This window comes from Cannabis sativa, chromosome 1 (genome assembly GCF_029168945.1).
Source record: "Cannabis sativa cultivar Pink pepper isolate KNU-18-1 chromosome 1, ASM2916894v1, whole genome shotgun sequence".
Lineage (NCBI taxonomy): Eukaryota > Viridiplantae > Streptophyta > Magnoliopsida > Rosales > Cannabaceae > Cannabis > Cannabis sativa.
Window position 1 is genome coordinate 10,740,756 of NC_083601.1, and position 23,031 is coordinate 10,763,786.

A 23,031-nucleotide genomic window follows, 5' to 3' on the forward strand; every position below is an offset into this window, starting at 1 on the left:
TCTGAGTAAGTTGGAACTATGTAATTAGGAGTTATGTAGAAGATACGCTACCATTGAAAAGGGCTACCATTGAGGTAGTGTGACAGCGTCTCCTATGGGTACAATTTATCAGAAAAAGTCTTTTTGACAAATTGGGCAATGTTCCCTGCTTACACTTTCACACACTAATGCTTGACACAGTTTGTGGTAAAATGTGTTTATTCTCGAAAATGGTGTTATAAAGCTATTACATACTGTTTGATGTGCTTTAATATTCTTGATGATGGAGTCAATTTTTCCTGTGAACTGGTATGACCTCATTCTATTACTTCATTAGTTTGATAAAATAATTTCTGATTATTCTTATGAGTTTGATTTTTTCATCAGGGACAAAGACAAATGGACATTGTGAATTCTAGTTGCAAAAATATCAAGGTTATTTTTCTGTCTTTTAATTAAAAAAAAAATATAAAAATAAAAAAAAAAAAAAAAAAAAATAAGGGTTCGTGATCGAGTTGGTGAGCTTTGTTAAAAATTTTGTTATTTTTTTTGTTATGTTTCATTATGTTCTTAGACACAATTTTTGCTCTTAAGTGGTGATTAGTGCTTTTTGTGTCTTGGTGTGTTCTCTTGTTTATTATTTGCAATTTTTTCTTTGGGGGGCATATGTTGAAAAAATAAAAGAAAAAGGGGGGCATATTTTTTTTTCGAATTCTTTTTCGAATCCTTGTATATTTTTTTTTCTTTTATTTTTTATTTTATGGAAACATGTTTTAATTGTATTTATTTATTTAGAATGTTTCCTTTATTTGTGGAGATTTGGTCTTTTTGATGTGTATAGGAAACTTGTAATTAAATAATTAATTATTTGTTGGTTTCCTTTTTGGTGGCAATTTCGGTTTTGGTAAGGGCCTTTAAATTCTTAGATTTTGTGGGGAATGTTGGTTTCCTTTTTTCATTTAAGGAAACATTGACCAAATTTTGAAAAACCTTTTTTGGTTTCCTTTTTCCTCTCCACACGTGGGTCAAAGGTAAGGAAGTTACCTTCCTTTTCAGTTTGTCTCTTTTAAAATTTGGGCATTTAAAATTGGAAGTTATATATTCTCAACTTCCCATTATCCCACGATCACATCTCTCTCTTCTCTTTTTATTGTTTTCTCTCAAAAGTCTAACATTGTTCAAAGTAAGAGGGTTTGTGTTCTAGGGTTTCAAAGAAAAAAAATGGCCAAAACTAAGAATGCCCAACCATCCAAGAAGCCCACTCGTGGCTCTGCTTCTGCTTCACCGGTGTCTCCGCCTGCGCCGCCTGCACCAGCAACCAGAGCTTCTGGTTCGTCTTCTGCTCCGACGAAGTCTGCCAAGAAATCGAAGACCCAAGCTCGAAAATCAGTGGCAAAATTCTCATCTCCTCTTGTTGGTGCCTCTCCTATTGCTTCTCCAACACCTGGGTTGGGTGATCATGATGAATCCCATTCATCCGATCACACATTGTCGAAGTCCTCTTCTTCGAATGGTGCTCCTAATGTCGACCAAGCTTTGGTGACTTTGCCCACGGTGAGTTCTCGAACAAGGTCCAAGGTTTCCACTCCTTCAAAGCCTGAAGTGGTTAAACCTAAAATTGCATCCAAAGGGAAAAAGGTGGTTTCTTCATCTTCGAAGGCCAAAAATCTCAAGGAGAATCCCCCTTCGGTCTCTTCCTCGGATTCTGAACCAGAAGAAAGTGAGGAGGATCATGATTCAGAGGGCTTGTCCGATTCAAGTGAAGAATTTGTGCCCAAAGATCTTCCTGTTGTTGATGATTCTGGATCCGAGAGTGAAGAACCAGAAACTGAGCCTGTCACTACAGAATCTGCTCCAGTGCCTCCTGCTGTTCCAAAGAAGGACAAAGGAAAAAGGCCCATTGTCTCTAATCCTGTTCTTCCACAGAAAAGAAAGAGGCCCTCTGGTATTTCTCTTGATAACTTCAAGCCTCACTCTCATTATTTTTGTTATAATGATCATGCTAGAGATATGAAATTCTATGAGAATAGGAATTTTACTGTGGAGAAAAATTTTAATGTTATTGCTCATAAGCCTTTTGGAGTGTATAACATGTTGAAAGAAAGACAATGGGTAGATACCTTGATCGGTTTTGATGGGTATGTGGATAGAATTGTGAAGGAATTTTATGCTAACATCACTGATGAGTTTCTCGATGAGGACTCTTTCATGTTTGGCAAAGTTTTTGTCAGAGGACACTGGTATTCCTTCACTGTGAAGGATGTTGCTGAGGCTCTCAATTTGCCTATGGGAATTGAGCCAACTGATGTGGAGTTTGATCGTCAAAAGGTGTTCGGTTATCTCTCTGGTGATGATGAAATTGAACTTTCCGACACCATGCATATGTCTCAACTCACCTATCAACATCTTCGCTTTCTCATGAGGTTTGCCCTATCCAATTGGTTTCCTTGCTCCAATCCGGTAAATGTTTCAAATGAACTTGCTTTCTTTTTGTATAAAGTTTCAATTGGTGCTAAAATTGATTTGGCTGACATGATTTGGGAGCAAATTGTCTCTCTTCGAAAGGGTAAGAAACCTAGGCTCAATCTCATTTTTCCTCACTTAATCTATAAAATTTTATCTGATCAAGAGGAATTGATTCTTGAGAATGAATCAATTGAGATGCCTGCTGTTGGAACCACTTTCAAAATTCCTGAGAAGCCTCCTCAAGGAAAAGTTGCTCAAAGAAAGGCTCGGTCTGCTTCCCCTGGTCTTACAAATGATCCTGCTGCTGGATCTGCTTCCACTTCTGCTCCTGCAGAAATGGCAGAATTCAACTTGCGTTTGGGAAGAATGGAGACCAGTCAGGCCTTACTTCTCAGGAAGATGGACAACATCATGAAATACTTCCGACCCAATGATGATGAATAAGTGGTTCAATTCTCTATCTCTTGCTTTTTATTTGTGAATGCTTAAACTACTATGTCCTTGTTCATGGTTTTTGTTATCTTTGGCTCCTTGATAGACAAAAAGGGGGAGTAGTACTTATTTTTTGTGGATTATGTGTTACAACTCTGGATCCTTGTTTTTAGGGGGAGTTGTCTTGTTTGTGGTTTAACACTTTTCCGTTTAAAAAGTTGTGTTCTTCGGTTTGCAAGCTTTTCCGTCCAAAAAAAGTTAATTGTTTTATGTGTTAGAGAGCTTTCATGCAGGGGGAGTATTTTCTATACTCTTGTATCTTTAAAAAGCTATTTGCTTTGGTTTCTAACACTTGATGCAGGTTTTCTCGTAATAAAATGTTTTGTCAATCAAAGTGCCAAAGGGGGAGATTGTTAATTCCATTTTTGGCATATTTAATTGACAAAAATATTTTATTATTAAATGTATATTTCGGCTGGCATATATTGATTTGGTTTCCATATTTGTGTAAATCAAACTTGAAAGGAAAGTTGTCTAGCTTTCCTATTTTTGGAAAAAAGGTAAAAATGGTAAGTTTGGTTACCCATTTCGTTTTTTATCTAACCAGCTGTTATTCTGATCTTGTGTTGAGTTTCCCATTTTCTAAGATCAGGTTTCTTGAAGAGAAAACCGGAGCAAGACTTTCCTTTTCTATAAAAGGAAAGTTGTAGTTACTGCCCACGATTCTGTATGTACAGAAACGGAAATTCCTGGACTGATTGAAGAATTATTTTAGGGAAGTTTCTAGTGGGTTGAGGTCTTGTTCAGACCGAATGTAAGCTGTCTATGAGATGTATATTCATTATAAATACATCTTATAGCTGCTAGGTTTTGCATCTCTTTCATACACTTAGAATTGCTTTCATATCTTAGGGAAAGAGTGTCTTTGTTTAGTACCTCTCTTGGTACCTCTCTTGTATCTTTGAATTTCATTCATATCTTTAGAAAAGAGAGTCTTTGATTTGTAGAGAAGAGTTGTTCTACTCTTACTCTGTTTATTTGTTGTTTGTATTGTCTTGAGTCTGTATTCAAGTCTACAACGAAGAAGAACATCAGTGCACCTTCGGGAGAAGGGTATTTACAAGCTTTCGGGAGATTGCTTTTGAAGTCTTGCATCGGGAGGATACAAGCACACAACCTTCGGGAGATGGTTGTATAGGCTTTCGGGAGATAGCCTTTAAGCCTTGAATCGGGAGGATTCAAGCACTCTTCAAGGTGATCGAAGGGAGTTCGAGCACTTGGAGTTTTATCAAGATTCGGTTAGTAGGTGGAATACATCAAGCTTGCGGCATACAATAAGAGGGAGTCTATTTATGCATAAGTCAATTACTTTGTATTTTTGATACCGATCTAATGAATCTTATCTCTGGGCGTGGCCCCGTGGACTAGTAACAATCTGAAAGGATTGTTGAAACCACGTACAAAAATCTTGTGTGTTTTTACTTTTATGCACTGTTTGTTTTTCTGGGTTTCACTGGAGTTACAGAGTTGCATTCTGTAACTACAGAAAACTATTTTCAGTACCAGTTTTATTATTCCGCATTTAACTAATCATTTAATTAAATAATCAAACTGGGAATATTAAAATACGGAATTTCAAAACCTTAAGACATTATATTTGAAACGTTGAGTAAATAAAATAAATTTAAATTTAATTTAAATGCATGCAAAATAATTAATGTAAAAGAGGTTATGGTTTTAAATTATAATAATCTTATGGTTTTAGAGAATTTATACATACATAAATCTCTCACAAATGTTATTTTAGTTTAGGCTTTCTTTCAAACTCATAATTCTAATATTCTTAGCATTTTATGGAGTGAAGTGACTCTATGTATGTGAAGTTCATGTCTATTTTGCTTTCAAGTTTTCTCATGCTTAACACTTTCTGGTTAATAATGATTGTAAAGTAGAGTTGAGGAATTATTGAGTGAATGTGATTGTTTGAAGGTTTCAGAAGACTTTTCCACACCAACAAACAGATACCTTATTTCCCTTTGTTTATACTATTCAGTGTCTCATGTGTACCGAGTTTATAATAAATTAGTAACTCATACGACTATATGTTGTGTTGTTGTTTGTTCTCTTCTTTTCTTTATATTTCTAATTTTAAAAATTTTACTTTATTTATAATATATATATACATCAAAATATTATATTTTACATTATATTACTTAACCAGTAAAAGAAAATTTACAAAACTGCGCAAGGCGCGGCTTAGTTCGTTAGTATATATATATATATATATATATATATATATATACTAGCAAAAAGCTACGTGCAAGGCACGTATACTAAATTTTATGCTAGTTTTTTTCTATGTTAGTTGAAAGTGATACAATTAAAAATTAAAGAAAATATACTATTAGTTATTAGGGGAGATTATTATTATGTATATCTAAATATTATAGTTTATAATGTTGTCAATTAAAAGTAAATGCCGAATGCAATATATTAATGTTTAAGAAAGCTTGATGATTTAAATATGTTCTTAAGTTAATCCAAAAATAAATTAAAAAATGATGTTCCAATACTTAAAGAAACATTACTTAAATGGGTGTAAGATAAAAAGAAAATTAAAAATCAGTCTTTAAATTATTGATAATTGAAGATAGCATTTGTCTAAAAATTCTAGATAAGAAAACTAATAATAGTCATTGGTGGATTTCAATCTTCATTTGCTTCGATAGAGACAATAGTGTAATTTTTGTATTTTGCACTTTTCATTCTAGCCGGGTCCGCATATATCTGGATTGTCCATTTTTTCGTTGATAAATTGAATATGGCAGTGTCGACAAAGCGGCGGTGTTCCCGTAAAACGTGATGTATTTTCATTTTAAATGATTAGACATGTGTGCATAGCTTATTTAATTAAAAAAATCAAGTTATGAAAGGCATGTAAAACTATTTTATTTTTTAAAAATTACACCTTTGCAGTATATTTCATTAGTTGGGCAGCATTACACGAAAAATATTTTTCCACAATATCTGCGAACATGACAGCAAATAGGCTCTTTGCATTGTCATCAAGTTCAACATATGCTATAGCACTGTAAAATGCATAATAAGATTGTTAGTATCTTTTTTATTATTATTATTTTAACTTAATTTCAATAACATCATATGTTTTTTGTAATATACCGTGGTGTAGAAAATCATTCCTAGCCGCATGTTGGCTTGTCACATATAATTTTTTCATTGCGATTGTATAAATCTATTTTTTTATGACATGCGTCACATGACATGTAATAAAAACTCTGGACAGTATCAGTTATTTTTATTACCGCCTCAATCCAAAAATATTTTTTCTACATCCAAATCAAATAGTGTTAATAATAGTAAGATATTGAAACAAAAGTTTTATAAAGTAAATATTGTAGTAATCTTTACCTCATTCAGTTGTAGATTTTTCGTCAACTCTGAAATTTGGATGTTAGTCACTATTTCGCTAATATATTTAATTGTGCTTCTAATTTATGAGCACATGATCAAAAACAGTGTTGTAATGTACTCTTTGATTTTTTATTTTTTTTTTTTGCATCTAATGCCTCGAGTTTAATTATGATAAGTTTCGGTGGGTTTTAGTAAATATTTTTCTTTTTTTGGTTTGCATTAATATCTAGAACATGGAGAAATTAATAAGATTGACATTCTTTTTTGTCGCAGCATGTACAAAGCAGCATAATTATAATAATGCTTTAAGTTGCTTTTATTTTTATTTAATAGAAGACGAAATTATAAATTTTATGACTTCTTTATTATACTGTATGTGCTAAAATATAACTTTTTCTTTTAATGAGTGTTTTTATAAGAAAATGGTAATTCTAGAAGAGAAGAAGAGAAGAAGAAAAAAAAATCGATGTACAACAGCAAAAACTCAATCGTATTTTTTTTCTAAATTTAATGAATTTTATTTTATTTATTTTATTATATATAAATAAAAAGTGACCCATGAATTTCTCATAAACTATTTTATTTTAAATAATAAATTATTTTATTTTTAATATAAATAAAAAATTACCTATGAATTTCTCATAAACTAAGAATTCGGTTATATATGCACACTTTATATAGAATAAATATATATATATATTTGCAGTCATAACAATAAAATTCATGTATAATTATTGTTGTATTTTTATTTTTTTTTACTTTTTTTCTTTTTTTTTTGATTGAACACACAATGTGGAACTTTGAGAGGGCTGTTTCTTTTTGTCCAAAAGAGAAACTTCAGTGGATCCATCCTTGCAATCAACACTATCATATAAATCAACAAGTGGAAGCAATTGCTTGTAATCTATGTAAGAAATGTGTTCTAAATCATACGAACGGATTTGTAATCTAGTAATCTATGATTTGAATCTTCTGGGACTTTGTAAAGAAAAAAAAAATGAAAATGTTGGTGTAAGTTACTATCATATATATGCCACCACATACATTCCTCAAAGAGCTTTAAAGATCATATCAGCTGAATATGCGATCACGTTCTCAAAAGTATGTAAAAATATACCTATAACAATTTTAATAATTAATATAAATTAAAAGAGGGGGCAGCAAATAAATCACTTAAAAAGTGAATGGAATTGTCCAATGGTTGAATTACTGACTGCTCTCAAAATTCACCGTCGAACGTTTTAAGGGTAGGGAAAAAAGATAATACCCATTTTATACATTTTAGGCCAACCTGTCATGATGGTTTACCCCAGGAGCAAAATCATGCCGCTGCTTCCCCTCCATTGCATTTGGGGGTGGGCTTCCTGCTTTCCTCTTGCGGCTTCCAGACTTAGGTGACTGGTAACCAGATTCATCCGGTAATGATAGCTCGCCCTCTTCCACATTGTTCATATCCGTTGCTGATGCCTGTCCCTTGCTCTGATGATGCTCGTCTTTCACAAACTCTTGATATTTAGCATGCTGTGAGTCCTCATGTTCGGGCCTATTTGAGGGTTTAGACCAACTCTGTCTCCGCTCTTGCTTACTTTTATCATTTCCAGAAGCCAGTTCAATGCCATCTTCCAGTTCCCTCTCAATGAGATCATCATCATCCATCAAATCTGTTTTTCGAGTTACATCACCAACTGACTTCCTTCGTTTCTCCATTATAGCTTTTACCCTATCTTTGTCAACTTTTATATCTTGCGGTGACCGGCCAAGTGTGCTTGGTCTATTTTCTGAATTTCGGCCATGATGTTTGTCCTTCAATTCTCTAGCTTCTCTGGTTTCACTCCTTCCAACATTATTTTGTTGATCTTCTTCACCAGTTCCTTCTGACCCAAGCCTTAAAATAGTTTGGCCTTCACCCACCGCCTGGTGTGACAAATGCTTGGGTTCAGAATGATGATTATCTCTGAATTCACTATCAACTTTGTGATCTGAACCACTCTTTGTTTCTATGATTCCATAGTCATTACTCCGACTCTCAGTCGTTCTAGGGGGTCCACTATGATTGTCAGCATGAGACAACTCGGATGCTGGCCTAGATACCACAGGCTTTGAGACACCAGGTCTTGTACTTCCGGCCTGAGAATGATTGTTGTTAGTCAAATGCTCTTCATTGCTCGTTGTAGCTTTGACAGGGGCTCTATGAGTAACACCACTCGCAGCACTTCCTTCAACATCACTAGAAGGTGGCACCCGATTTTGTTCGTATAGTTCCAACATTTGATTGCTAACTTCTGCAATAAATCATAGCATATAATGTTAAACAAAACAGAATACTGATTCATATAAACTGTTTTCCACTTTAAAAAAAAAACCGACAGAAACAGGGAACGCAAAAAGAACACGAAACAAAAACATTCTCAAATGCAGTTTCATGTCCTGACTACATGATTAGTTATCATTTTTAGTTTTGATAGACCTATCATCACCATTTGCAAGCACAAAACAATAGCTCACTGAAAGAATGAGAATCACACACGTATGGAACATAAGAAATCGAAATCAGTGGATCCCAGTGTAACAGGGAATTTCTGTCATAGAAGGATGCCAACCTTCCAATTGGCGTGGGGTGACATCAAACTCCTGCCACCAAACCTTCTCACCATCTGATGGGAGCTTTACTTTGAGGAACTTGGCAGCAAGAAAAATCGCACCAGCAGCAATGTGGTGTGGTTTAAATTGCAAGCACAGTGATGTCCGAAGTCTGCATACCACATTCAGTTTCATGACATGACCAACAGTGGGCACTGGGCAGTAAAAATAAACTAAGATAAGCATACCCATCATTGACAAAATTCCATGCAACTTGAGCAAGGGCATTTTGAGCTACTTTGAACTTCTTTATTGCCTCAACGAGGGGCTTATAAGGATGCTGCACATTGAGATCAAAACCAAGAGTAGCAAGCACGACTCTCTCTCCAAGTAAAATTAATTCTTTCTGTTGTTCATATACTTCCTGTATGATAGAAGCAAATACACGAATAAACTAAATAGAAGCTAAAAAACAATAATGAAACAACAAACCAATGTTTAAAAACTGGGTTTGAAGTACAAGGTGTTTCGTGTTGGTAAGGCTCAAGCATTCAATTAACAAAGTACTCCTAAATACCTAAAAACACCAAGCAATAATAATCAAACTTAATAAATCATCAACAACACAAAAGTGGAAATTGTGGTCATATAGGCATACTCTAATGGCATCACACTTCTCACAAAGAGGAGACTCCAAATTCGAATTCTCCCTCCCCCTATGTCAAAAAAATAGTGGAAGAGTAAAATTTGCAATTACAACATGGCATAAAATGTCTCACCAACTGTCAACTTAGCAAGACAGCTAAAGGGAAAGACAAAATTGTAGGCTACATTAGTGAATCTTTGGCCTGGGCTGGCAATATTGCTTTAAAATGACTTCTAAGCCTGCTTGTAAAAATGATCCCAAAAGGTTCATTTAAGAGTCAATTGGTAGGAATGGAAATCTTATAACACTGCCTTGTATTGTATGTCACAAGTTTTTAACTTTTATCAAACACAAGGGATTCATTCTATCAACCACGACAGTAACATTATAAACCCAATTAAAATAGGTGAGTGTTAGATTCCCTACATTTATAAATTTGGGGGACCCACAGAAGTAATTAAATAAAAATGACAAATTATACATCTTGTGTGCAACTAAATCTATTTTCATGCATAACTGAACACTATTTTAATATTCTACATGATCTAAACCAGTACATTACCCTCTTTCTATTATTCTACATGATTCTAAACAAGTACATTACCCTCTTTCTATTAATTAAAAAACATCTAACTCCTTGTACCAAACGGCAATTTAGTGAAGGAGAAGCTTACACCTCGTGTAATGCAGTGAGGCACCATAGAAGGGGCACCTCACCTCGGAGAGAAACGTACAGAAAGAGTATAAATGTAAAATACATTATTAGGTTTCTTAAACTGCTTCATGAGATCAGGCACACCTCAAGTGGAAGATTTATGAAAAGGTTAGCTCAGGCATGCCTCTAGTGGAAAGTTCAAGAAAAAAAGGTTTAGCTCAAGTTGCTATTATGCAAATTTTCTTGGTGAGTTGGTGCAAGAGAATAAAGCTATTTTTGGGCATAAGCCTTACCTTGAATAACAAAAGAAGAAAAAGGACAGTCAAAAATTTGAAATCCAAAATCATAAACATGTAAAGGATATAATTAAAAAAATATATAGCAAAACAATTGGCATTCACCAGCCGAAACCCTAGTTTCTTGTGTTTCCATTCCTTATAATTAGGCATTTCAGACCATTAAATACACTTATCTCCTTATTCATTTTGGCTTTAGTTCAAGCAATGTTCTTGGACTTTCTTTGAATACTGTTAATCTCTTACAAACCAAGGCTCCAAGACTAAATTCGTATACACCATTTCGACGAGTGATTTAAAAAAGTCTATACAATTCAAACATTATGTAGCCTCATCTTATGGAATGCATCAAGAATACCTATCCAAGGCATTCTTTAATGATCCTCTTTGAGTTAGTTTAGCATGAAACCAACAAACTTTCTTCTACACCAACAAAACCTAAAGCCATGATTTTCTCAGCTAGTTTATACAATACAAACACACATATAAATCAGTTTGAAAACTTGTATTGTATATCTCAGTTTTAACCTTTAGTATACCCAATGTGGTTTTCAGATTCTCTCCTAGGGTAAAGACTACATTAAATTACTTGAAACTATTCCTTTTCTGGTCAACAATTAAGCCAACAACAACTAACCCACAAAAAAGTCTTGAGCTAAATTCAGAACTTCCCTGAAATTTAGGGCTACATCAGCTATCCACGTAATTGCTAAACATGACCAATGTTCAACAAGACAGGGATAAATTTGTTTTGCAGCAGTCAAGAATTTTTGGTTAATGGAATAGAATACACTCAATGAAAACGGTATCACAAAAGTTCTTATATAAAAACAAATTCACATATAACAAAGTTTAGCCTGTACAAGGCGTGCTAAATTTACCCTTGTCTTAAAGTGGGTATAGAACACCTATCAAGCATATGCTTGTTCCATCCCCTTGTCTCATGTTTGCACCAAAAATTGTTCAACTTACTTCTACACTTCCAAAACCTAAATACCATGATTTTCTCAACGTGTATTGTACATATACATGTTAACATATATAAATTAGTTCTTAAACTTTTGCATCATGCGCCCAGCGTAATTCAAATAGCAGTTCTAATAAACAAAATCTCCTGATCTGATGTTTATCCATTTTCAATCAAACAAACATAAATTTTTGAACAGCAGCAGCTACCCCATAAAAATATACTTCAGAAAAAACTTCAAAGCTTCCCTAACTTTCAGCATACAACAGCTATCCACTAAAATAACAAGTAGGCTACAAATAAAGTTGTTCAAGACAATTTGGGTAGTTCTTCCTAAAAGAAATATCATAAATTTAAAAATAACAGAATGATTTGAAAGTTAAAACAAGAATTACAGCAGTAAAAGATACCTTTTGTTTAATCCTTTGGGCTGCTGTGGGGTCCTTTTTATTAATGATCTCGTATGAAACAAGAATAACATCTTTTAGAGGGCGAGGCGTCTCTTCTACCTTCCCAGCAAGGAACATACAAACTGTTGCAATGGTCTGCGGAAGAATTACAACACCAATTAGGCACTAAAATAGATAAATGCCCTAAGTCAATACAAATTCCAACTTAATCCTTTCTAACAGTTGTCCCTGAACCACTACACATTTCAGAAGTTGCCAAACAGCATGGAATGATAAATCTTCTATAACCACCTATTGGGGTTATAAAACAGTCCAGCATTGGCTTACCCTCCTATCATTCTTTGCATGAGATTGACGAAGGAAGAATCGATGACAGAAAATTATGGCTGTTGCAATTGTTACTTGGGGTCTGCATTATACAACACTTACAATCATCATTATCTTCAATCAATGATCATAACACCACAGATTTTTTAGATGAAAGAAGATAAATATGAAAGACTTCTTTCAACATCAGTGCTATATAATAACTAAATGTCATATATCTTCACTGAAAAAAGCATGCCTGGACCGACTTTTTGTTATCATTTAACCTAAACCTATTAATATGGAAGGCGACTAAAATAATGTTTGACCTCATCACAACACCAGGCATTCAACTTAACAGTGAGAAGTACATCAATTTAATGATTTACGTATAATAAATTAGAAGTAACAAAGCTTACACTTTAAGTCTCATCCCCAAGTCCTGGAGAAATGTACAGTACGACTTGCGTAGATAAGTCTCCTTTTTCAAATCCACTCCATCGCCCCTAGATGGGGAATTTTCTTCAATTTCCTTCCGAGAAAAGTACCATCGACCTCCATCCTCAGGCGTTTCTTGAGAATGTCTATTAGAACCACCTTCATATGTTCCATGATGAGAGCCATCACCAGCCATATGTATCTCCTTTCACCAATTGTAAATTAATACTATCAGTCTATCATAGACGTATGTTCTTATTTGCTTATAAAATAAAATCACCAAAAGACAGAAGCTTCCTGCCCACAGATAATTGAAATTGGTCAAAGACATATACTAGAAGTAGAAGTATGTATCTTAGAAGTACAAGGTGACCAAAAGTATGCAAGACATACACATCATGGCAAACAAAACATTTAGAGGATGTTGGAGAACCTTTTCATATAGTTCATATTAGATAGTTGAGCTTAGTAAAAGCACCCCTAGAGTATTTTCAAACTGTAGGAAGAAACCTACAACATTTAACTCCCATTTAAGTGATTAAAAACAAACCCAAATTCCTTTAGAATTCAACAAACTGAAGCATTTTAGGAGGCATTAATCACATTATTGCTGTGGTTGAACTTCAATTAAAATCTTATTCAAACTTGAGCTTTTATTGAGTGTTGTTATTATGATTTTTATGCAGGATTTATTGCCTTTAATGGTCAATGCTTGATATTCAGAAGTTTAATTGTTTTACATTCTAAAGAAATGAATCTATTGCCTCATCATCACCCCATCCTTGATAAAACACTTAGTACCAAAGCTAGCCTTTAAATTCAGTGGACAGATACAATAATAATGGGGAAAAAAGTTTCAAACGTTGGATAGAATAAAACAAAACAAACTTTCAAATACAACCAAAAAAACAATACTCCAAGCAAGCTAACCATTGGACCAAGCACATGTAAATCTAGGATCATTTTATACACATGAGGATAGTCCTTTCATTTCAAAAATCCTATAATTAATAGCAATATTAATTGAGTCTATTCGGTTCTTTCTCTGTACCTAACACGACATGTTTGCTATTTTATCTGTGTTTGAGTTTTTGATAGAATGTTTAGCAAATCTGTGAGGAACTCAAGACATGCAAAATGTGAAATGCATAGAAAACATGAGCTAGTTAATAACCGTAGAACCTACCGTGTGTAAATAGATCTTATAAGTAAGCACATGCTGGTATAATTCAGATTTTTCTTATTTCACTTCATATTTTGAGGAAAAGGTTCCAGAGTCAGAGTACTAGTCAATGTTTGAAACAATCCAGAGTCTCTATTTTTCATAATTAATTAATGATTAAACATCTAAATATCAAGCACAGACAACCTTGATTGAGAATCTCTAACATATTTAATTACATTACAAACAAGTCCAAATACCACAATCTATCACCCATAATTAAAATCTATCAATCATAAGCCACATGCTTCCAAACTTGCAATATCTTCTCATTGTGTAACAAATAGCTAGATTGTTTAAATAGGCATTATCAGTTATGATTGCAAAAACCCTCTCAACACCCCCATTGTTTTAAGCAAGTCTCAATCGATTTGCCTATTGTCTTCCTATTGTGATTAGGAATTGATAAAAATTCAAAATCCCCTTACAATTGTTATTCAATATCTATATAGTGTGCGGTCAACAATATATGGCAAGCATTTCTAATAGAATCACACGACTCATTGGTCAGGGAGACTAATAAAAAGAATTAGAAAACTCATTTTTTCCCTCCTAATAGTAAGGATTCGTGATATCCCTAGGTAGTGCTATGCATGATACAGAGAATCAAACTTAGGGCAAGCAACAGTGGAAAATAGTTCAAAACCCTCTCGCTCCACAAACCTAAAGATAATTCATCAATGACAATCATATTTGCACATGGCAAGCAAACCTAACTAAACCTCCAACACTACATGATTCTTACCTCCAGCACTTTTAGCCGATCAACCACCACCACCTTAATTTGAAAAACACAAACTTTAGAATTTTATTCTCCAATCTAAGTTGGAATTTCATACCTTGGCTGCAGTATGGCTCCATAGTGCATTGATCCAACTTCTCCAACTACTACTAGCACAATTGTCACAGTAATTTCATAAAATCCTAGGTCAAATTGTTTCTATAGCGTACTAGTCCCGAACTCAGGAATGTTACCTAGCTTTTGTTTTCTGTAATCTATGGATTTTACAATGATCACTTGAAAGGGAATTTTCATAGATGGGACTAACTACTATGCCGCATCCTTAAGAAAAAAAAGAATCCTCAGAGCATAAAATCACACGACATACAAATTATAACCCTAAATCATATTAGGCGTATAAGCATATGAATCCTCATAGATCAAAGCACAGAAAGTCAAGTGTCAATTCAGATAAATGTACCTCGAACAGAAGAGAATGGTGAGACCAAGCGCCCGAACGAGACTACCAGACCGAAACGTGAGAAACGTCTGAAACGGGCGTGGCAGAGGAATGCGAGGCCGAGCGTCCAATCGAGATGCGAGAGACTGGTGAAAGTCTGGAAGCCAGGTCCTAGACTGGGTCAGGGAGATCAACCAGAGCCCTAGGCGCGGCGATACGGCGGTCGAAGGAAATAATTACCGTGGTTTGTGACGGCACGGAAGAAGGAACTCGAAGAGAAGGGAATGTGAAGAGAAAAGGATTTAGAGAGTGATAAAACCCTAGAAATTAGAATGGGAATTTCCTTTCACAGAAATACGACCACTAACAAAATTTAAGGAAATGATTTCAAAAAAAATTAAATAAATATTGGGAAATGGAAATTTTCCATTTACCAAAATCTTGGAAAGTATCTATTGTACTTATCTCTATTGTACTTATATAACAGAATTATTGGTTTTTGAGAAATTCATAGGTAGCTTTTTATTTATATTAAAAATAAAATAATTTATTAATAAAAATAAAATAATTTATGAGAAATTTATGGTCACTTTTTTATTATATATAATAAAATAAAAATAAAATAAATCTCAAAAATACTATTGGTAACTTTTTAAATCGAGCATTCCTCTCATCTCACTCCTCAACCACGGGCTGTGACAATAACTCAAGCATTTGTTGCGGCTGATTCTCCTCTTTTCATTTAAGAAATCCTTTTTCAATTGAAATCCAAGTTTCTGGTATTTTTCTCAAAAATCAATCAATCTAATATTTTATTCTACGACTTTCATGTTTAATTTTTTTCTTTTTGATTTGGTAGATTATTTTCTTCTTCGTGATTATTTCCCATATAAGTTCGTCCCTTTTTAGATTAAAAAAAAATCCAGCCAGTCCAGCCCAACTCTCTTCTTCATCTTCTTCATTCACCATTGTTTCTGCTTTTCTTTTCAAAAAATTTATAGTCTCTCAATTGGGTCTGACTGAATTAAATCTCACTTTTCCTTTTTCTTAGATATATCTACATCTTCAATTGAGTGCTTCATCAAATCAAATCAAATCACCATTAAATAAGAGATAAGAATTCCAATTTACACTTGATCTTTGTATGGATTATTTAAATTTTTAATTTGATTTGTCTTGCTTCCTTGTTCTGTTTAAATGGGACATTATTAAAACTATGATTGTTTGGTTTTTAAAAATACGGAATAGATGGTAGTATTTTACTAATTATTTAGTTACTTTTACTACTTACATATTTAATTCAATTTTGGGATCATTTGCTGATTGAAGACGAGGTTGAGAATCATGAGAATCATATTGGTAATCCTCATTAATTGGACTTTTATGAAGTAGAAAACATCAGCCTTATATCATAAATTATATTTTAGTGGCAACACTTGCAGAAGATAAGTTTCATGACGAGGTTAAGTCATTCCAAGTTTGTATCATCCTATACAAAGATGTAAATTTGGAATATTACTGGTGTATAAATAAGACTGCAATGCAATGCTTCTCTTTTTTACTGGTTCATATGATACTCATTCTATTCCATTAATATTTTTTTGCTGCTATTTTAATTGGTTTATAATCATGTATTGTTCACTACTTTATATAAAAAAAAAAGTTTATACTGATGGTGTTTTTATTATTACTTATAGCAGATATAAAAATTTATGAAGCCTCTTCAAGTGCGGCATTTCTACTCTTGGCAATTTCTTTTTCTTATCATCATTTCATTCATTCAATCTATTCAATCCATTTTCATTTTCATTCATCAATGTCTTTTAAAGATTCTGTTTGTTAGGGCGAAAGGGTGTTAGAAATTCATTCTCATTCGTGTGGTTTTCTCTTATGTGCTTTCAATGTAGGAATCTGATGTAGGATAGAGAAAGGCAAGTAAAAGAAAGTTGAGGCATGGTGTTTCTACATGCCCATCAATTCTTTCTCCAGAATTACAATCCCAAAAACTCAAGAAACGACCCAAAATACAATCTTCCATTGACAAAGTATTTACTTGTGGTTGCTATTGCGATTGTTGAATGAAATTCGTGTGGATCTTTTTGAGCTCAAGGTGTTTCTTTGCATTTCTCCTATTACATTGCTACTGATATCTCTACTTCTGTTAAGTCACATTTCAGTGAGTTGTAACTTGAGTGTTATTGTGTGTTTAGTAGGGAAATATGGTCTACATTTCCTAGGCAGGAGGAAGCGATGAAGTTTTCCAAGGAGCATGATCATGCTCGTGTTTTCAGTTACCAAGATCATTTTAATGGGCAAAGAAGGTTCCTTGTTTCAACTTATATAGAATTCTGGAAAAGGTTATCTTCATACAGCTTATGTTAAAGAGAAAAAATATTGTTGTATATATATTTTGGAAATTTTTTGAACATTCTTCTGTTTGTTATGTGTTTACAAAGTTCAGATACAAGAATACAGATTCAAATTTTTGCCACCATTATGAAGTGATTCAGGAGGTGTAAATCTATCGATACTCTCAGATCAACCAAGATAAAAACTGTGAAATTACTGCCGCCCCCTTGGTCTTTAAGGAACACGATTGTTGGGACATCTTGCTGGTCTAACTGTGTTCTAATATTTGTAACGAATGCACACTTAAGTGAATCAATTCAGGGTCTTAGCTCTCTCTAGGGTCTTTTGGTATAACTGCAACAGAGCTTGCTCATGGTCATGTTCCTTTCTCAAGATACCCTCCAATAAAGGTGCATAGCTTGCTCAATTTATTGGACTCTAATCACTTTAATTACGAATAGAGTTTAATCTGAACCAATTTTTAAATTGTGAGTAGATACTACTAATGACACTGCAAAGTGGACCTCCTTGCGTTACTAATCCTTCGGATGATATGTTTTCTAATGTATGATCTTTACCTCTTAATATCTTATTTATACTTTTCATTCATTATGATTATACATGTGAATGAGCTTCTTTCTCTTTGGTGTCTTTCTTTAGAGCTTTAGGCAAATGGTTGCTTCTTACTTGATAAAAGACTATTTAAGGCTCCCTTCTGCAAAAATATTGCTAAAGCATTCATTCTTTAACAAGCTCGGTCAAAGGATTATATCCAGAGGAAGTTTTTAGAGGGGCTTTTTCAATAGTGTTTTCAATTGTATATGTTTCTTTTTAATTTTGAAAATCTCCATAATTTATTGTCTTTAACAATATGATATAGATTTGTTTCTTTCACAAAAATATCAACAATTTACATATTATTTAGCTTTTAATTTCATAGATTTAATATTATTGCTTTTGTTATATTTTACTAACATTTTCAGTTTAATTTTTATTTATTAAAGTTTTGCACAATATATTATTTTTTTTTATCAAATTACTATTATGTTTTTTTACAATTATCATTCATAAATTATTTATTTTAAAAGGGAAATTTCAATTTTTGACCCTAATAATACAACCTATATCAAAATTTATACCCCTTTATAATTTGTACAAATTTAGTCCATTAATTACATGAACTTCCCATTTTACCCTTTTTTTTAAAAAAAAAAAAAAAAAAAAAACTAAAATCTGAAAGTGTATTTCTCTCTCTCTCTCTTCCCTCTTCCCTCTCTCTCTCGTGCACCACTCTCTCTCTCTAGGAAAAAATTTGAAAAATTTATGAAAAACCGAAGGTGAAATCCGTCCCACACGATATTATTTGCTGTTGCATGGTTGTTTTCTCGGTGGGTGTTGGTGGAAAACCGAAGCACAATACAACATCACTCAAGAATCTTACACCATTATAATGGGTAAGTTGCATTTTAAGCATTTTGTTTGACTTTATGTAGTTTAAAATTGTTATACGTGTGTTTATTGTTGGAACATTTTTTGGTCTGAAATTGTTGAGATCTGGCAGATCTGGTTTTCAGTCGATTTCTGGGTTTTCCAGTGTTATCGATGATATGTCGATGATATGTCGATGGTTTGTCGATGATTATGAAGGAAAGGTCAGTGACGACCATTATCGACGTTATGTCGACATGATGTCGACATGTTGTCGACATCATGCAACCAACTTTGGGATTAACCATTTGTCGACATTTTGTCGACATGTTTGTCGACAGAATGTCGACAACAAGCATTTTTGGTTGTTTTTGAGAAGTTGTCGATATTTTGTCGACATGTCGACAAAATATCGATGCAATGGAAAAATACCGTAGATAAAACATAAACATAACATTGACAGAAAATAAACTTTATTAAAAATAACAAAAAAAAAACATAAAAAAAAAAAACAGAAAATAAAAGTTCATAAAAATTAAAAAAAAAACATTAAATAAAACCCACAAACCATAACATAAGAAATTATTTTTTTTTAAATTCTTTGGCTTGTGGGTGAGCCTTGCAATACTTGCATAATGTTCCAGGCTTCACCGGTTTACCGTTGAAGATGCCCAGTTTGCAACGACGGCATCCTTCGGGGAACCCAGGTGGTGGAGCCGGCCATTCGCCAGTTTTTGCAAATTCTCTTTCAAGTTGCATGAACCTGAACTCGTTACCGTTTCGCTCTCTTTCGAAAGCTCGAGCGGCGTCCAAAACTTTCTGCATTGCAGGAGTAACTATGCCAACATCATCCTCCTGCTTCAGCTCCTCAGGAGTTAGGATGGGGTATTTGCCGTTCTTTCTTGGGGCCATATTTCAAACTTAAGAGAATAAGAGAAGATTTTTAAGAGTAAGAGATAGGTAGAATACAAGATTTCCCTTTGCTTTTATAGAGCAGTAAAAATGTTGGGAATGTATGAAAATTTAATGGTCATTAAATGCGTAACTGTACAGGGAAAAACGCATGAAATGGCGTATTTATCGACAGAATGTCGATACTATATCGACATCTTATCGACAACATGCCAATTTAGTGTCACTGCTACCACATTTGTCGACGACATGTCGACTTCATGTCGATATGTTGTCGATAGGACACGTGTCTGACATGCAACGTTTCAGTTGGGAAGGGTTGTTGGGAACGTATGTAAAATTTATTAACATTTAATGTGCAACCGTTTCTATTGTCGATATAATGTCGATGGTATGTCGATAGTGTGTCGATGACGAGGAAAGTTGTTGTTGTTGTCGATTGTATGTCGATATTATGTCGACACAATGTCGACAATCAGTGCCCTAATTTCTGGTATTGTGCTTCTCGACATTATGTCTATTGATATCGATGGGATGTCGATGTTTATTTTTTTTTGGTGTTTTTTCCTTTACTCACCTTGTTTTTTTGGTTTGCAATTGCAGGAGACAAAGTGTTCCTTGTTGTATCGTACGATGGTGTTTGGTTATGTGAGAATTATAATTGGATCTACAAAGCAAATAAAGCGCTTGACGTTGACATACAACCGAGACAACCCTACAAGAACTTGCGACAAATTTTATATGAAGAGTTGGAAGTTGATCCGTAGCGTATGATTTAAAGTTGGAGATTTGTTCCTTGTACATGAAGGGAAAAATGGTTGCGCCGCAGGTTATTAAGAGAGAACGCCAACTGAGAACGTTTTTAGAGATGAGGGCAACAATGTCAAATACGAGTTTATGCCATTATTCGTGACCAAGGTGAGAAAAGTGGGGAATTCGGAGCCGACGCCGCCTACTAATCCTCTCCTCGGAGTGTGGTAGGGTCTTGCGTTCTCGAAACAGATGTTGGGATTGGTGTGAATGAGGAGGTTCCGGCCAATTTAGAGGTTCCGACCAATTTTGATGTTCCGACCAATGTAGGGCAAGAACAAGAAGCGACAGGATTTCATCAGTTTGAAGAGTTCGATACACCCTTCTACAATAATGATCCTATTGTAGATTTGAATATGGACGATGACCATGATTTAGCAGTCGATGAACCCGTAGCGGGACCATTGTTGAGGTTAGAGTGTGTACCGAGTAACCAAGGTACACAGCGAGAACGACAACCTCGTAGTGAAAATCGCACTACACCTGGAACTAGCAGTAGTCGACCAGGCAGAACTGAAGAACATGCTCGTCATGCAACGTTCTCAACGTTCTCCTCTTTTGAAGTTTGTACCAAGTTCAAAGCTCCCATGTGGACAAAGGAAGATATAATGGAAAATCATGAGCTAACTACTTGTTTACAAAGTAAGGAAGCGAGGTGATAGAGCTTGGTAATTTTTATGAAAACAAGGAAGAATTGAGACAAGTTGTGGGTAGGTTTGCCCTTAATAACAATTTCGAGTGGATGGTGAAGAAGTCATCCCCTGATGTGTTGTACGTTACATGCAAGGCTCCAGATTGTAAATGGAGATTGAGGGGGAGGAAGAAGATGCATTCTGACAACTTTGAGGTCACTGTATTTCACAATGAACACACATGTAACTTGAATGCGAGACGTTCAGATCACCGTCAAGCAGCACCATGGGTAGTTGGCCACCTTATTAAGGGGAAGTACACCCAAGACGGAACTAAGTACAAGGCTAAAGACATACAGAGGGACATGTTTGACAACTACGGTATCAGTATGAGTTATGTGAAGGCGTGGAGGTGCAGGGAGATGGGACTTACGTATGCTAGGGGTACGCCTGAGTTTTCATACATGAAGCTTCCTGGGTACTTGTACATGCTTTGGAACGAAGAATCCAGTACCATTACTGACTTGTACTTAGAGGATGAGCGGTTCAAGTACTGTTTTATATCACTCGGTGCATGTAGAAGGGGCTTTTCTTTTTGTCGTCCTGTTTTGAGTATCGATGGCACCTTCTTGAAGACGAAGTACGGCGGTATAATGTTAGTTGCTGTGGCATACGATGCGAACAACCAATTGTTGCCGGTTGCTTATGGTATCGTTGACAGTGAGAATAACGACTCCTGGACGTATTTCTTACAGAAGTTGAGGGTAGCAATTGGCGTGGTTGAGAACTTAGTGTTTGTGTCAGATAGGCATCAAAGCATTGATCATGCTGTTGAACTCGTTTTTCCCGAAGCAGTCCACTGTGCATGCTATCACCACATTGTTATGAACGTGAACGCCAAATTCAAGACGATGCTTTTCACAACCAAATATATAATGTTGCTTACGCATGGTCGAAGACGGAATGCGATAGAGAGTTCGAGAAGCTTAGAAAGATGAATCCGCCATCGCTGCATATGTGGAGAGTATAGGGTTTGTGAAGTGGGCTCACCCTTATTGTTTGGGCGATAGATACAACATCATGACGAGCAACGCCGTCGAAAGCTTCAATAGTGTCACGCGAAGAGTTCAGAAATATCCAATAACTACTTTGGTTGAATTTATCAGGTTCACACTCCAATCGTGGTTCGCTGATCGCCTCGAAAATGCTGACAAATGTGCCACCCCTTTGGCCACGCTCTTCGAAAAAAACTTGGCAAAAATTCATGAAAATGCAAGGTACAGGCGCGTCCAACGAAATGGAGCCAATTTGTATAACGTTGGTAGGGGACCTAACGGTGAAAGAGGTGGTGATGTGAATCTAGTTGAAAAAACATGCACCTGCGGCGTGTTCACGTTATTGAAACTCCCTTGCCTTCATGCATGTGCCGCGGCATTGAAAACGAACACAAGTGTGTACACGCTTTGCTCACCTTATTATTCAAAAGAAACGTGGAGGAAGATTTACGATGATACCATCAATCTCGCTGGTGACGAGGATGATTGGGTTCTCCCAGAACACATCAAGAATATGAAAGTTGGGGTACCTGTGGAAAAGAAGCCCGTAGGTCGTCCAAGAAAAAGCAACGCCGGAAGAAGACGGGAGAACCGTTTCCGTCCTGGTGATAAAAAAGGTTACGTACCACGAAAGCACCGGCCCGCCGTGGTGCTCCAGCCACAGAGCAACATGCAAAGCCCGCATCCGAGGCGTCTTGTACGTATTCGTTGGGAAATTTGATATATTGTAATGACGCATATTTTGTCATAGTTATTTTTGTTGAGGTTGAATATTTTTCAAATATTTTAATTATTTTTAGGTTTAATAGTTATTTTTGTTGAATAATGTTGATAT

General features: G+C 34.9%; 1 protein-coding gene and 1 long non-coding RNA gene across 9 annotated transcripts; one reads left to right on the plus strand and one right to left on the minus strand.

Annotated features, from left to right (window-relative positions):
* Positions 1 to 7,305: 7,305 nt before the first annotated feature.
* LOC115706495 (cyclin-T1-3-like) lies at positions 7,306 to 15,384 on the minus strand. Of its 4 annotated transcripts, none has more exons than XM_061103734.1 (7): positions 15,032 to 15,384; positions 12,589 to 12,809; positions 12,191 to 12,272; positions 11,864 to 11,998; positions 9,138 to 9,313; positions 8,910 to 9,061; positions 7,306 to 8,591 (listed from the first exon to the last, which is right to left on the minus strand). In XM_061103734.1, the coding sequence occupies exons 2-7, from the start codon at positions 12,801 to 12,803 to the stop codon at positions 7,591 to 7,593; spliced, it is 1,761 nt and encodes a 586-aa protein (XP_060959717.1). In that variant the 5' UTR covers positions 12,804 to 12,809; positions 15,032 to 15,384; the 3' UTR covers positions 7,306 to 7,590. The 4 variants fall into 4 exon arrangements, with proteins under 4 accessions (XP_060959717.1, XP_060959711.1, XP_060959715.1 ...); XM_061103728.1 differs by having other exon boundaries at positions 12,589 to 12,812; XM_061103732.1 differs by having other exon boundaries at positions 12,589 to 12,904.
* Positions 15,385 to 15,549: 165 nt separating this feature from the next.
* Positions 15,550 to 18,320, plus strand: LOC115705806 (uncharacterized). 5 transcript variants are annotated; one of them, XR_004009503.2, is made up of 5 exons: positions 15,551 to 17,120; positions 17,221 to 17,367; positions 17,472 to 17,769; positions 17,856 to 17,924; positions 18,020 to 18,320. It is a non-coding gene; the product is annotated as an uncharacterized LOC115705806 (long non-coding RNA). The 5 variants fall into 5 exon arrangements; XR_009684371.1 differs by lacking the exon at positions 18,020 to 18,320 and having other exon boundaries at positions 15,550 to 15,865; positions 16,062 to 17,120; positions 17,472 to 17,999; XR_004009501.2 differs by having other exon boundaries at positions 17,472 to 17,924.
* Positions 18,321 to 23,031: the final 4,711 nt, after the last annotated feature.